The sequence below is a fragment of the Ziziphus jujuba genome, chromosome 12, assembly GCF_031755915.1.
Source record: "Ziziphus jujuba cultivar Dongzao chromosome 12, ASM3175591v1".
In the NCBI taxonomy this organism is placed as follows: domain Eukaryota; kingdom Viridiplantae; phylum Streptophyta; class Magnoliopsida; order Rosales; family Rhamnaceae; genus Ziziphus; species Ziziphus jujuba.
This window is the reverse complement of record NC_083390.1, coordinates 17,635,392-17,652,789: the sequence shown is the minus strand read 5'-3', so window position 1 is coordinate 17,652,789 and position 17,398 is coordinate 17,635,392. Positions and strand designations below refer to the sequence as shown.

At 36.1% G+C, this 17,398-nt stretch overlaps 1 protein-coding gene across 1 annotated transcript; it reads right to left on the bottom strand.

The window, feature by feature from the left end:
• Positions 1-14,732: 14,732 nt before the first annotated feature.
• Positions 14,733-16,915, bottom strand: LOC132800187 (non-functional NADPH-dependent codeinone reductase 2-like). The gene is made up of 4 exons (XM_060813216.1): positions 16,492-16,915; positions 16,114-16,357; positions 15,818-15,997; positions 14,733-15,161 (listed from the first exon to the last, which is right to left on the bottom strand). The coding sequence occupies exons 1-4, from the start codon at positions 16,812-16,814 to the stop codon at positions 14,937-14,939; spliced, it is 972 nt and encodes a 323-aa protein (XP_060669199.1). The 5' UTR covers positions 16,815-16,915; the 3' UTR covers positions 14,733-14,936.
• Positions 16,916-17,398: the final 483 nt, after the last annotated feature.

Here is a 17,398-nt window from a genome sequence, read left to right as displayed (position 1 = left end):
TGACCGATCTTTTCATTTTCAATGTCAACCAGATATTGAGAGTTAAACATCATTAATGAAACTCTACAATCCTGGATAATTTAGAGTATTTAATATATTCATAATTTGAACCATAAATTTGCACGACTCTTTGATTTTTTTTTTCCCTGGTAAATATGTCATTTAAAGGCCCACTCTTTAATTCTTTGGTTGTTAAATATGTCATTTGATAGTTTCCTGACCTTGTATGTTACATTAGTATATGAGTCTTTGGAAAATTGCATGGTGACGGAGGAATGAGGCAAGGCTGCATGAGTCAAACATATGAGGGATGCAAAGTGGTTGAGACTAAGACAAAGTTTTGAAAAAGTTCTCAAATTTGCACAAAAATTTGATTATTGTAGGGCCTTCGGTAATTACCCATGAAACCTACGGTAATTAATTTGTCCTTACTTGAAAACTTACCGTAGGTTTCATTGGTAATTATCGAAACCCCTATGGTAATCATATTTTACCAATTTTTTGGGCCCCATAAGTCTCCTTACGTGTGTTAAATGAAAAACCTTGCAAAATATGGATTCTAAAATTATCCTAAGGAGGGAAAACCCCAAAATATCTGAAAAATTTCTTAAATTGGCCAAAAAATTAGGATGACTGTAGACCTTCGGTAATTCCCGATGAAACCTTCGGTAACCAACATATACCTTCTGGAAAAATTACCGAAGGTTCATCGGAAATTACCGAAACCCCTATGGTAATCACATTTTACCAATTTTCTGGACCCCACAAGTCCCCTTATGTGTGTTAAATGAAAAAACATGCAACATATGGATTATCAAATGATCATAATGATAGAAAATCCCAAAATTGCTTAAAAAGATCTCAAATTGGCCAAAAAAATACGATGACTGTAGACCTTCGGTAATTCCCGATAAAACCTTCGGTAATTTTTCCAGAGGGTATATGTTGCTTACCGAAGGTTTTATCGGGAATTACCGAAGGTCTATAGTCATCATAAATTTTTGGCCAATTTGAGAACTTTTTCAGAGATTTTGGGAATTTCCCTCCTTAGGATAATTTTAAAATCCATATTTTGCATATTTTTACATTTAACACACATTATGGGACTTGTGAGGGCCATAACATTGGTAAAATGTGATTACCACTGGGATTTCGATAATTACCGATGACACCTACGGTAATTTTTCCAGAGAATATATGTTGGTTACCGAATGTTTCATCGGGAATTACCGAAGGTCTACAGTTATCGTAATTTTTTGGCCAATTTGAGAAACTTTTCAGATATTTTGGGGTTTTCCCTCCTTAGGATAATTTTAGAATCCATATTTTGCATGGTTTTTCATTTAACACAGGTAAGGGGACTTGTGGGGCTCAAAAAATTGGTAAAATGTGATTACCATAGGGGTTTCCGTAATTCCTGATGAAACCATCAGTAATTTTTCCAGAGGGTATATGTTGGTTATCGAAGGTTTCATCGAGAATTACCGAAGGTCTATAGTCATCATAAATTCTTAGCCAATTTGAGAACTTTTTCAATGATTTTGGGGATTTCCCTCCTTAGGATAATTTTAAAGTCCATATTTTGCATGTTTTTGCATTTAACGCACATTATGGGACTTGTGGAGGCCATAACATTGGTAAAATGTGATTACCACTGGGGTTTCGATAATTACCGATGACATCTACAGTAATTTTCCAGAGAGTATATGTTGGTTACCGAAGGTTTCATCAAGAATTACCGAAGGTCTACAGTCATCGTATTTTTTTGGCCAATTTGAGAGCTTTTTAAGCAATTTTGGGATTTTCTCTCATTACGATCATTTGATAATCCATATGTTGCATGTTTTTTCATTTAACACACGTAAGGTGACTTGTGGGGCCCAAAAAATTGGTAAAATGTGATTACCATAGGGGTTTCTGTAATTACTGACGAAACCTATGGTACTTTTTGAAGCAAAAACAAATTGAACGTTGTCATTTTTTAATGCCGTTTGATTGCTTACTTTGTCAGAATTTATCGTTAATAATGCTATATTTAGCATGTTATTGGTTGGAACACGCATGATTGAAATTGTCGGATGGAATTGTGGTGATTCTTTTACGACGGTGTACAAATGTCAATTACCGACGATGCATCGGTCATTACCATTGGGCAGTAATATCATCCGTGCAATAGTAAGAAACATACAAACAACTGATCCAAAAACTGAACACGGAATGACATGTTATCAAAATAATACGACAGATGAATTTGACAACAAAAGAACACATAAAACCAATGTCTATTATGCCAAAACACATGTTATGCGGTTGAGCAACTAATTGCATTCCTGACTACATTGCATGCACACGCATACCGCATAACATGGCCCCATTGTCTGAATATAGCATCGCGCGATTGATGGGCCTTTGGTTCAATGGTGCTGTTGGTTGGTAGTGCTATCAAGAGGTATGACGGTGAAGCATGATTGGCTGCTATGACCAACTTGTTTGCACCTCCCGCATCTATATTGATGACGCTCCTCTCCTTGAGATTGAATCCTCTTCTTTCTCGGTCTTCCTGACTGTTTGCCAATTTGAGGTGGAAGTACAACCTGGTTTATGACATCATCTGGAGCATGCCACTGACATTTATCTCCAAGTGGATATATGGTTTTCGAATATGCATCACGGAGTGAGTCAACTGAGTAATGCGCTGAGCAAAGGAAATATGGAGCAATATGTCGATGCTTACATGCTGCAATTGCATGGACACAAGGAAATCCATCAATGTCAAATTCCTTGCATGAGCACGTCTTATTTTCTAAGTTAACAACTCCAACGAAGATGCCATGGCCAATAACTTGAAACTCATATAAGTTCATTGGCACAACACATAAGCCTCTGCCATTATTTGAGCGCTCATGCATGATTTTTTCCAACCAATTGGTAACAAGAGTTTGCATTGTAGCTGTGTTAGTTCAACGTTCATACCACCACCTTTGCAAGACATCACGAATGTGATCTAGTAATGGCAAAACAGGTTTATCCCTAGCATCAATAAGCACAGAGTTCATGCTCTTTGCAATGTTAGTTGTTATTATGTTGTATCTATTGCCCAGAAAATGTGATCTAGCCCATTTTGAAGGATTTGCATCCTTAAGATATTGTACAGCTTCAATACTAACCCCTTCTAAAAGTTGCATGGCCTTATCAAAATCCTCAACAATATATGCTCTAGCTGCATCATTAAAAGTTGATATAATCGCATTGATATTACCTTTAAACTTCTTAGCACATAAATTTGTACCAAGATGATATGTGCAGTGGCCATGGTGATTATTAGGGAAAACTGTACGTATTGCTTTTGCAATGCTCTTATGTCTATCCGATATAAAAGCTATATTCGGATCATCCCCAAAAGCTTCTTTAAAGCTTTCAAAAAACCACGTGTAAGCCGCATCCGTCTCCCCATGGCCTATTCCATAAGCAAGTGGATAAATTTGATTGTTCCCATCCAAACATGATGCAATATATAACAAACCTCTATATCTATTCTTCAGTGTAGTTCCATCGACAGCTATGACTCTCCGCATATGCTAAAACCCTCTAATGCTAGCTCCAAGTGCCATGAAAAAATATAAAAACCTGTTTTGATCGTCAGTTTCAATTCGAGTAAATGTGCTCGGATTTTTGCTTTTCAAAACATGACTCCATAAAGGAAGTTTTGCATATGAATCTTCTGGCGTGCCCCACAAAACTGATAGTGCAACTTCTTTAGCGGCCCATGCTTTGTTGTAGCTTATGTTTACTCCGTAATTAGAGCGAATGTCATGCACGATATCTCGAGGTTTGTATTGCCTTGAAATCCCATCAAACGTTGGCTGGATGATGTCTCCGATAACTGAACTTGTTGCTTGACGATGATCCCTTTTCATGATATTTAAAAAGCAAATATGCTCATCCTTGAAGGCCCTAATCATGAAGGCCTCTGTATTATCACCATGTAGTTTGGTAGCACGCATTCGCCACATGCAATTGTCGTTTGCACATACAACCTCATATCGGACTTTATCTGACTTCTTTACCTTGAATTCAAAATTTCTCCTTAATGCATAAAGACTAATCTTCTTCTGTAGTGCATTCTTACTCGCAAAGAGTTGGTTGATTCAAATGATTTCATGGGCATTGACGGATGAGAAGCGATGGTTAACCCTAAGTTCAGCCATGGTTGCGTTAGAATCCTGTCGAATGTCCAAATGAGTTTCGGTACAAGGAGAGGCAAGCACATCATCATTCATATTATCAATTGGACTACTACCATAAGGAGACTCACCATGTCAACTATCACCACCTGAAAGTCCCGAATGTTGGGTCAAACAAATGTCTCGTAACCTATCTTCACTACGATCAGTGTTGACCTCAACCTCAAATTGTTCATCTTGATCATAATCATGTTCACGATATTCATTCATTTCATTAATGTTGAAGCGCTCATTATCATGATCATGTTCCACAGATTGCACATTGTTTTCAAAAATTTGATTTTCAGAGAATCCAGGTTGAGTTTTCGGCACATAAAGTTCGATCGATGGGGATTGCATATCAGCATCAAAGGTACAAGTAGCTGTCTCGGGAACTGCAGATAGTGGGGCAATAGTCATAAATCCTGAACTTGTAGGTATCCTATTCACAACACATCCAGCAATATTAATACTTTGTGGAACCCTGGACAACACATCAACAATAAGTGGAGATCTGTCTTGATGTCTCTGTGAACTATACTCTTCTATAAAACTTTGTAGGTCTTCATCATTTTCCACAATGTACGGCTCACATGACAAACACACATGGTATATGAACTTGAAGATTAATTGATGTTGTGTAGAATCTAAGTTGAGAGCATTGTAGACAACATCTTCAAGTTCTGCCAACGTACAATTCCTTTTGATACGTATAATCTTCCTTCTTTGACATTGGTATCTCCAGGTACCTTCAGAACATACACTCCATGTTTCATCATAGAATAGTAAAACTGAAATTTGTGATATTGAGCACAAAGGGTTTACCATTTCAAAACATACTAAGTATCTACTTGTCACAAGCTTGTGGTAATTCATGAGGTCGTATGTGTCAGGACCCGTCCAAAATTTCTCACCGGAACCCTAGACAAGCCCTGATCCCAGGGAAACCCTACCGGATCCTCCAATGGAAAATCTGGCAGAACCTCCCCTAAGGGATGGACTTACCACAAATTTCTGCACTGAAAACACACTTCTAAAAAAATCATCCCCTTATTCCTCCCACGATACTACAAGTTGAATCCACAAATTTCAGCACTTCAAAATAAATAACAGTAATCCAGTGCATAATAAATACATAAGTATCCCATACAGTATACAGAGCTTCATGAAGTACTACTAAGTATAGAATACAGCAAGAGTGAAATAAGTATTACAACTGCAGTAAAGGAAGAACAGGGTACTTCACGAACTAAGACAGCGATGAAGATCAAATCCGCTCCGGATGAACACCGACAACCTGGTATCTAGAGGAACAGAATTTGAAAATATGAGATACTAATCATCTCAGTGAGTGACCCTATCTACTATACAATATAATACCACGGTAGTAAAGTAGATAAATAATAATTAATTGGAAATAATAATTTCTCTCAAAACCCTTACAATTCTCTCGGTTGGAAAAGTTCCCCTTTTAAAACCTTTTCACAAAACCCTTTGTTCGTATTCCCCGAAAATCAAGACATCAAATAAATACCAGAAACAGTAATAATTATATTTTTAATTCCAATACAGTTCAAAATATTTATTTTAAAATCCCAGTTCTGAAAATCACTTGATGCACCCACTATATACCAGTGGCGCCAACAGTACCTAGTATCCTAAGGTACCGCCAGACAGGAGGTTATAGAAAGAAACTGGCATACGATCGCGTGGCGTCCCACTGCGCCGCTGCTAACTGGTGTCCCGGCCATGGAGGGGCGGCCTACCCTCATCCGATGGCAACCACAGGACAACCTCATAAAATCACCTGCGCGCTACTCACACCCACCTACGCGCTAATCACATCCGTGTGCACACTAACCATATCACATATAAACAGAACACCAGTACGTGCACGGTGCATCTAAAAATCATAAAATCCACATATTTATTTTATATCTCAAAATGTCAAATTTTCCTTAAATATACTGGGTTTATTCCATCCAATTAAACCCGGAAATTCTCCACAATTTCTTTATAATCAACGCCATAAATTCCATAAAAATTCAACTCCACCAACTCCCAAATCCACCAATTTAAATATTCTAATTTTTCCCAATAGCATAAATAATTCTTGAAATATAATAAATTAAATCATATAATATCCCATGGGCATACTTTATAAAAAAATTGAAGTCACCAACATAAACAAATATTTTCCTTGAAATATTTGAAAATCAAATCATGCCCAATTTAATGTTAAAACCACAAGAATTTCGCAATCCTCAATACCATAAAATAATTTTCACATTTGCATAAATTTATATAATGCATATTTTCTTTAATCAAAATAAATTCACCAATAATTCCACAATAAATCAAATAAATATTTGGCACATAGAATTTAAATTCCAAATATTCAAATCACACATAATATTCACCAATTTAATTCCCAAAATTAATTTGAAGGTGGGTCACTCACCTTAAGCACGTATCTCAATCAAGGATATCCATAATATCCTTAATATCCATAATACACCAAACCACAAATATTAATATTTTAATCGGGTAACTCCCAAATGGGTACCCGGGGAGCGAACACCAAACGATATCTAAAATTTACGAGTTATATACCGAATCGAAGCTCGAGTGATGAGGATCACGGATTCAGTCTTACTTTCCGGTGATCGGACCCGAGGTGGTCGGAATCTCGCCGGAAAGCTTTCGAGTTTCGACTCCGCAATTCTCCCAAACCATCGTGAATTGGCAGAAAAGGATGCCGGATTTGGATTCAGGAGGTCAAAAACAGTCGGGAGGGATCGGCGGTGCAACTGGGTACTCGCTGGAACAGTAACTTCGGGCAAGCCGCAGCGGTCACCGGCAACCGTCGCCGGCGGCGGCGCGTGCCGTGGCCACTGGCTGAGATTTTTTGCAGATTTGTAGATCGAGTGGAGAGGAATCCAACGGGACCGGCGGTGAGGCAAACGGAGGCCGGACGGCAGAGAAATTGGGGTTTGAAGATTTTCGGTGCCTCGCCGGAAAAAGCTCCGATCCCGGCGCGTCGGAGGTCCGGTGGCCGTGAAATTTGGTGGGCTGGCTGGAAATGAGGAGGTGGTGAGGGGTGGCTGGCACGTGTGGCCGGAAAACGGCCGGAAAGGGGTCAAACGACGGTGGAGGAAAAAATCACCGCCGAGCTTTGGCGCCTCGATTCGGGCGCATCCGGCAGCCGGCGGTCGTGAGATTTTGGGGTTTGGCCGGAAATGAGGAGAGGCTTCCGTTTGGCCGGCGCGTGTAATGAGAATCGGCTGGAAAATTGATCGGAATCCGGCGGCCGGTTGGGTTCTCTCTCTCTCTTCCCCAAGATTTTTGTCAAATAAAAGCCACAGTGGAGACATTGTTCATCCACATGGACCAATCAGGTGACGACACATGGCATTTCACTGTTCATCGACTCAAAAATATTTACGGTATCCGGCAAACTTCACGCGTTCATAACTTTTTAACCGGATGTCCGTTTTAAGCGTGCCGCTAGTCTGTGAACTCGTATCGACGAGCACTTCACAACGATGCATGATTGAAAGCTCATTTCCCCATAAATAAAAAGTCAACTTGGGCACCCCTTGGACTATTTGGACCTTAACTTGTTTTGCTCATAACTTTCAAACCGTAGCTCCGTTTTCAACGTGCTACTAGTCTACGAACTCGTGCCAACGTGTATTGGCAGAGAGAATGAGGATTGCTTTCTTCTCCACTTATAAAATCCATGTCTAACATGACATTGAAATCATCCATCGAAGCCACAATCAAATCCAGATGGTCTTCTTCAAGATCCTAACTTGAAAGAAACTTGTTTGCCAAACCCACCTCATCTAGAACTCTAGAGTTAACAATCTTCATTTGACTTGTATCTCTATCCAGGCTTAAGCTTAATCTTTTTATTTCATTTTCTGAGCAAAAGTTATGGGTGGCACCAGTGTCTATGTCAGGACCTGTCCAGAATTCCTTCCCCGGAACCCTAGACAAGCCCTGATCCCAGGGAAACCCTACCGGACCCTCCAATGGAAAATCCAGCAGAGCCTCTCCTAAGGGATGGACTTACCACAAATTACCTGCACTGAAAACACACTTCTATACTCATCCCCTTATTCCTCCCGCAAACTACAAATTGTTCCACAAATTTCAGCACTTCTCAAAAACAACAACAGTCCAGTGCATAAATAAAACATAAGTATCCCAATAGTATACAGAGCTTTAAGAAGTGCTAACCAACAGAAATACAACAAGGCTGAAAGAAATAATACACTGAAATGAAAGAGTACATGAGTACTTCTCGAAACACAACAGCAGCGGAAAACTTGGTTCGCTCCGGAAGAACGTCTACCACCACTTGCACCTAAGGGAACGGAACTTGAAAACGTGAGGTGCTAATCATCTCAGTGAGTGACCCTAACTACTGAACACCTTTAGTGATAATAAAATAATATTAATAGCAATTAAAGAATAGAACAAATACCAACAATTAATAAATAAATAATAATAACTGTTGGAAAATAATAATTTCCCTCAAAACTCTTACCAATCGCTCTGTTTGAAATGTTCCCTTTTTAAAACCTTTTCGCAAAACCCAATGTACATACCTCCCGAAAACCAAGGGATTAAACCATTTGATAAACAATAATTAAATAAATACATATCCCAATATATAATTAAAATGTAATAAATTATAGTAAATAATTTTTGAACACCTTTGGGGTTTAAAACATTATTTGCAATTTACACCGACGCACCACACCATATACCGGTGATGCCCTCCGATACCCAGCGTCCCGAGCACCGACTGGCGGGGGGGTTAAAGAGAGAAACCTGCAACGGCACTTCGGCGTCTCGACAGTACCGCTGCTGAAACCATCAACCCGGCCAAGGAGGGGGGCGGCTGTGCGCAATAACAAACTTGCCTGCCCACGGTCCAATGGCAACTCATGGGTGAAGTAATAACCGCGCGCTAAACCACATAATACCTGCGCGCTACCACGTGTCCATACACCAGAACACCAATACTGTATGAGTGCGTCTAAAAATAAACATTAATAACCAACCGTACCGTTTTCCAAAATTACCGTGGAAAATACATTAAATTCTCACACTTACCATCCCACATATTTTTATTTAATCAAACCGGTACGAAATATTGATAACCAACAAACCACAATTTCCTCGAAGTACGAGATGCAACCATAAAAATACCGCGGGCATAATTTATAAAATTTAAACAAATATTTTCGTAAAATATTTAACCCAATTATGCCCGAAAAATTAATACTAAAACCACATACAAATACTACCGAAATACACTTTGCTCATGCATAATAAATAAATTAAACCACAATAAAACCATAATTAAATCACACCACATGAGCATAATTTAAATACCAATTTAAATATCAATTAAACATAATTAATTGCCCAAAATAATTTTTGAAGGTGGGTCACTCACCTTGAGCGCGTAAATCAACTAAGATCCTCCTCGGGATCAACTCCGCCACTCGTACGCGCACCTAAACAACCACAGTGCACCAACCAAAAATATTAATATTTTATTCGGGTAATCCCCAAATGGGTACCCGGGGAGCGAACACCAAACGATAACTAAAGGTTACGAGTTATATACCGAATCGAAGCTCGAGTGATGAGGATCACTGATTCGGTCTTACTTTCCAGTGATCGGACCCGACGGGGTCGGAATCTCGCTGAAAAGCTTTTCGGGTTTTGGCTTCGCAATTCTCCCAAACCATCACGAATTGGCGGAAACGGATGCCGGATTCAGGTTCAGGAGGTCGAACACAGTGGACTGGAGCCGGCCGGAAGACTGGGTACTCGCCGGAACAGTAACTTCCAGCGAGCCGCCGCGGTCACCGGCAACCGTAGCCGGCGGCAGCGCGTGCGGTGGCCGTTGGCTGTGATTTTTTGCAGATTTGTAGATCGTGGGGAGAGCAATCCAACGGGACCGATGGTGAGGCAAACGGAGGCCGGACGGCGGAGAAATCACGGTTTGAAGATTTCCGGTCCCTCGCCGGAAAACGCTCCGATCCCGGCGAATCGGTGGTCCGATGGCCGTGAAACTTGGTGGGTCGGCCGGACTTGAGGAGAGGATGAAGGGTGTCTGGCGCGTGTGGCCGGAAAATGGCCGGAAGTGGGTCGATCGGCGGTGGCCGGCGGTGGAGGGAAAAACTCGCCGTCGATCTTCGAACGTCCGATCCGGGCGCGTCCGACGGCCGATCGCCGTGAAACTTTAAGGTTTTGCCGGAAATGGGGAGGGGAACCTTGCTGACCGGTGTGTGTACAGTAATTCGGCCGAAAAATTTGAAAAATTCCGGCACCGGTCGGACTCTCTCTCTCTTTCTCTCTCCTCTCTCTTTTTCTCTCTCTTCCCCGAGAATTTTATCAAATAAAAGCCACTGTGTGATACTGTTCATGCCATGTGGACCAATCAGAAGCTGACATGTGGCATTTCACTATTCATCGACTCAAAAACATTAAAATATTACGGTATCCGGCAAACTTCACGCGTCCATAACATTTTAACCGGATGTCCGTTTTAAGCGTGCCGCTAGTCTGTGAACTCATATCGACGAGCACTCCACAACCATGCATGAGTCAAAGCTCATTTCCCCATAAATAAAAAGTCAACTCCGGCACCCCTTGGACAGTTTGCACTTCAACTTGTTTTGCCCATAACTTTCAAACCATAGCTCCGTTTTCAACGTGCTACCAGTTTACAGACTCGGGGCATCATGCACTTCGCCACGGTACCTTGGTCAACTCGAAATTCCAACTGGAACAAAAAGTCAACTTTTGACCCACTCTGTCAACGGTCAATCTCGGTCAACGTGCACGGATTCCGGTGCGATTTGGGATGGGGTGTTACAGTCTACCATCACACTTTTCACAGCCTTCCTATTAATCATTTGGATTCTCTTTAAAATATCTAATTAGTGGGAAGTGATATAAGTCGGTCCCTTGGCGTGCCATCAACGACAATGTGGTCTTACCCTTCCATTTTTTCAAACTTTTTTCTTTTAAGTTTTTTTTTTGGTTTTAATCTTTTGCATAAAAAGCCCCACATTGATCCATTAATATCCACTATTCAATTCTTGACTCATAGAAGGAGAAAAGAAATGATTTAATTCTTACTATTTTAGGTTGTAACTTTAAGAAAGAAAGATTCTTACATTTGTATAAAACTTTTTATTTAACTTAATTGACACAAATTTAACTTTTTATAAAACTTTTATCAAAAAACATCCGTTATCATAATTAGCTAGTTTCTATTAGCTAATATTCATCCTACCAATATATACATATATATTATAATAATTATATTTACAAAATTAAATATTAAATAGATAATACAAAATAAAATAAATAATAATAATAATAAATCCAATGAATATACTAATAGTTAATGACTATTGAAAAAACACACACACATAAACATACATGGTACTTTGTACCTGTATTCTTTTACTAACTAATACAATGAAAAACGAATTAAAATAATGTACTTAATATTCATACCTATTAAAAAAATAAGTAAAAAAAAGAAGGAACATGCACATACTTAACACTTATATGCTTTGCAAAATTACTTAAAAGCCTTTTATTAACGGGTAAAATGGTATTTTACAGGTTTATGCATTAGCAGTCCTTATGTTAACAATTTATAACCACCCGTTACAAAATCAATCCTTTACACCTAGATCCATTAAAAACTAATAATAATAATAATAATAAAACAGAAAGAAGAATCCAAAAACAATTGAAGGATGGGAATGCTCCGCAAATCTATCTTTTCCTCATTTTGTAAAAAATAATATTGTTAATAGAAACATAAATTAATAAAATATTATTATATAATTTGCCACATCAATTTGATAAATAAAATTCTTCTACCATTAATATTGATCAATATATATATATATATATAAAGTTATAACTTGTTTCATTCACTCCTATATTATATATAAAATATGTTGTTGTTATTAAATCTCCTTGTTGTCACCAGTGATAATAAATCTGGTTTTAGAGAAGCAAAATATTCAGTGGACTGGTATTTTAGTTATTTGTCATTTGTTCATCGACTCAACTAATTTTTCTATAAGAAAATAGTAAAAATTAATTTTCCAATGGAAATCCAAAAGGATGTTGCTTTCTATTCCACTATTTTAAGACCTTCGATCATTGTTAAGGTAGTGAAAAAAAAAAAAAATTAGTGTTATACTATTTTAAATGATAGTGGACAATAAAATATCAGGATTGAGACTTACCCACTATTTGTGTGTATATATATATACACAACACACACCTATATAAGATAAGAACACATGAATTGAGTAGCATTGTTTTTGAGGAATATACCAAAAAAGAGAATTAAAAAAAGGCATTATTATTTAGGTACTTTAACTCAACTCATCCCTTTGAACCCACAAAAATTATTTTAATTTTTATCTTTATTTTTCAATTCTCAGCCGGTCGTCCTTTTATTTTTAACAAATTACTCAATCACTGTCATGCGAAAGGAACAATTTGTTTATTTTTAATGCTATAAGTAACAAATAATAACAAAACGAAGAAGCCACCCCAAACCATTTATGAACCAAACAAGTCATATTTTCTATAAGAAAATAGTAAAAATTAATTTTCCAATGGAAATCCAAGAGGATGTTGCTTTCTATTCCACTATTTTAAGACCTTCGATCATTGTTAAGGTAGTGAAAAAAAAAAAAAATTAGTGTTATACTATTTTAAATGATAGTGGACAATAAAATATCAGGATTGAGACTTACCCACTATTTGTGTGTATATATATATACACAACACACACCTATATAAGATAAGAACACATGAATTGAGTAGCATTGTTTTTGAGGAATATACCAAAAAAGAGAATTAAAAAAAGGCATTATTATTTAGGTACTTTAACTCAACTCATCCCTTTGAACCCACAAAAATTATTTTAATTTTTATCTTTATTTTTCAATTCTCAGCCGGTCGTCCTTTTATTTTTAACAAATTACTCAATCACTGTCATGCGAAAGGACCAATTTGTTTATTTTTAATGCTATTAGTAACAAATAATAACAAAACGAAGAAGCCACCCCAAACCATTTTTGTTATATTATTATGGAAAATCCGTAAATTAATTTGATTATAAAAGATTGAATGAGTGAATGTTAAAATTAATTTAATTAATTTAAAACTTACAGGCTCTATTAAGGTGCAATAATAAAATGGTTATGTAATGCTCCAACGGATAAGCATAATTGAGTTTTATTGGGTTGGACCTAAATTATTTTCAAAATCTTAATATGATTGTACGGTCCAACGTCGACAATGCTTAGATATTAAGAGAATTTTTTTAAATTAAAATAATGGTTAATATGTTCAATTTTAATAATATTAATAATCCTCCCAAAGAGGCTCTATCAATATTATTAAAAACCCAAAGAATATTAGAGTAATGGTTGATTTTTTTAAAATGAATTTTGAGGGTATATTTTAGTGCAGTTTAAAAAAACTCTGATACCAATTGTTGGAATTACACCACGGAAGTCAAGAATCGCATAGTTGAATAAAATATGTGATAGATATATTTTCATCATCCATTATTAACCTGTAATAGTGCAGAAAATATGTTCTTGAATCCACATGATCTTCTAAACTATTTTATACGTGACAGATTTACGTATGGGCGCACTTTGTGAAATAAGAAAGTTAATCTGAAAAAATACTTGAAATCTTATAGTTTCTATTTTTCTATTAAGGTGTTTAATTTGTTACTGAAATTCTCAATCTCTGGAAAATAATACATAAATCTTATCTGATTAGAGACTAGTAAGTATTGTATTTATAAACAGCTAACTTTAATCTTTTTGGGGTTTTATAACATCTTGGGCCCAATTAACAGGTTTTTTCTTCTATCTTAATAACCAGTTAAATGAACTCTGTTATTATGACCATTATTAATCAAGGTTCATGATCAATAGTTTAGCTTAGTCCAAAAACATTAATCCAACAAATTTATATCCGAATATGAGTGCCTATAACTGTAACTACATTGATCATTGATAAATTCCAGACAATTTTTTATTCCTAATAAAAGAATTACTGCATTTCAAGATCTTTTATTATGCAACATTTGTTTATTTCTTTTCTAGATAGATACTAAAATGGAAGAAAAATTTATTTATATATTGTTGGTTTTACATTATACTTGATTCTGATTTCTAAATCATGATACTGATGATGTGGTATAGTTGTTACATTAAAAGTTTTTCTCATTAAATGGAGAATGTTTTATGAACCAAAATATTTTGGAAATATTTTTGACAAATTATGTTATTGAATGAGTATATGCAAAGGTGCACAAACACTGAAAAATCATGGATAATTATAACTATGATATATAGAACGTTAGATGTATCAATTTAATGATCAAGATTTTGTCACTTAGTCCATAGAACCTATCCCATGTTTAATTAAGAAAAAGGAGAATTCTAGTCATGGACTTTATTCTCATCATTTCCAAATAATAAGATTACATCCTGTACTCCACCCAAAATGAGGTCAATTATTTTTTTATTTTTTATAAATTTTAGTAAAAACATGCATATGTGGAAGAAAAAAAAATCAAAATTACATTTTATTCTTTTTGAATAACAGGATGGCAATACGCATTCAAATCTGCTCGTCCCAAAGCTCCTCCAGAGACTTGTAAGGACCTTCCTCGGAGATGAATTCTATGCCAGGAAATCCTTTTCGCTGTTCTATTTGATTAATCCTCTCGCACTCTTCAGCACTTAGCTTCCAATCAAATATCTCAAGGTTTTCTTGCATCCTTGTCTTGTTAAAGCTCTTTACTAATAAGCTCACCCCTTGCTCGTACACCCATCTCAAACAAACCTTCAAATACCCACCATTCAATTTCATTTTTTCCAAAATTAGGACCGACTTAATTAAAAAAAAAACATTTAATCTATTTTTAAAAAAAAATTTCTCATTTTTTAATATACATAATCAGTTTTTTATTAGGTAGACAAGATGGTGTAATACAAAAAACCTATAAAATCATGTATGATCTTTTAGATTTAGTTTTAAAAATATAACTAATTCAATTAAACAAGTCTAAACAAATTCAACAATTGTGATGCTTATGGACCTTAGTATCATATTATCATGTGCATGTTGTAAGAGACTTGTCATATATATAATAGACACAACCAAGCTCACAGATCAGGTTGATTTGTTGGTTTTGTTAAAATATTTCATCTATTAACTATTAAATCTTTTAAAAGTTTAAAATTTAAAAATACATTTATAGTTCATCAAATCTTTGTAAAATTCAGTGTTCATAAATAGAAATTTAGTAAATCACTAAATCCATGTTAAATCATTAATTGATTTCTAAACCCTAGTCATTGAAGCATCCAAAAGTCATAAAAGTACAACTGATGTTTAAGCCAATCAAGTTAACTTGATGTAACCATGATTTATACCTAAGCTATTGTTTTTCCATGTTTAAGCCAATCAAGTTAACTTGATGTAACCTTGATTAATACCTGAGCTATTGTTTTTCCTTTGTTCTGAGCTATCTCTTTCAGTACCTCACATTCCATGACCCAATTTGTTCCCCATAGAGTTCCTTTTGCTCCTAATGGAGAATAAGCTGTGATTAATATACCCTTTTCCTTGCAAAATTCTCTTAGTTTAGTTTGCCGCCATAGAGGGTTCACCTCCACCTTCCACATCAAATTCATCACTTATATTAATATAAAAATGAAAATAATATAATAAAAATAATGCATGATAATTTGATTAAAAAAAGAAAAATATGGGTGTGGACCGAAATTCTAACTTGATTTACAGCCGGTGGGATATTTGCTTTGGAAAGTAACACTTCAAGTTTCTTAATAGAGAAGTTGCTAACTCCAATGGATTTGACAAGGCCAAGTCTTTGACACTCTTCCATAGCTTCCCATACTGAATTTATATCAATAGGAACAAGGTCTTTCTTCTTGACAGGCAATTCATATTCACCAGGCTTCACGCTCACTGGCCAATGAACCAAATAGAGATCAAGGTATTCCAACTTTAGATTCCTATAAATTAACAAAATAACCCAACCCAAAAAAAAAAAAAAAAGAAGAGGAAAAATTAGTTTTCTAATAAAAAAATAAATTAAAAATCTTATAAATTCTATAATTTTGGTGTATATGGATTAATGGTTACATACTTGAGTGTTTTTTGCAATGCAGGCAGGACATAATCATGGTGTGCATCACTACACCAGAGCTTGGAAGTGATGAAAAGCTCGTTTCGTGATTGAACCATGCCGAGCTTTAGAGCATCTTCGATGGCATCCCCGAGTGGCAACTCGGACTGGTAAAGAGCAGCAGAGTCAAAATGTCTGTATCCAAGCTTGATTGCATGAAGAATGATTTCTTTCATGGATTCTGAGGAGGTACCGAATGGATATTCGGCTGTACCGAAGCCTAGGAGTGGAATGGTTTTCTCAGCTTTGGAGTCTAGTGGACACTCAGGTATAATAATAGCCATTATTGTCCCTGTATTATTCGGAGTGGCTAGCTGGAAGTCCCTTAATTGATGACAAATTTATAGTGGTGGAAGAAATTTCAGCTCACCAATTTTCATCCAATTGCCTTCGATAATAGCTTGCATAAATCTTATCTTCCAAGTTATATAAACCAAGAAATTGTGGCCACTTAAGCAAGTATCATCTACATATCCATCACATAGACTCAAAATATCTACTAAAATTATTTGCACCCTTTAGTAGAATTATTCTTTTATCCTAATAAGAAAAGGGGGGAAAAAAAAATATTCTGTTAGAACCTGTGAAAGTTCAGTCTCCATATTTATGTAATGAAAAATAATATTAAATGGCACGCTAAAACTGTTAAATCCAATTGATTTTTTTATTTTTTGTTTTTTTATTTAAGAAAACAAAAGCAAATATGTTATTAATTTTCCGACTGAATATATAATATTTTTCAAAACGATTGGTTAAATTTTTTTTTCTTTTAGTTAGGTTTTTTTCCTATGTTGTACATATTTAAACTAAAAAGTAGCTATTTCAAAAAGATAAATAATTCTTCATTTGAAAAAATATTTATTTTATT

Excerpts from the sequence above, each read along its gene's own strand:
- LOC132800187 (XM_060813216.1), bottom strand. The coding sequence starts at position 16,814 with ATGGCTATTATTATACCTGAGTGTCCACTAGACTCCAAAGCTGAGAAA. Across the intron at positions 16,358-16,491 it reads GCATTGCAAAAAACACTCAA|GAATCTAAAGTTGGAATACC; the intron begins GTATGTAACCAT and ends GTTAATTTATAG. Across the intron at positions 15,998-16,113 it reads TCCCACCGGCTGTAAATCAA|GTGGAGGTGAACCCTCTATG; the intron begins GTTAGAATTTCG and ends TTGATGTGGAAG.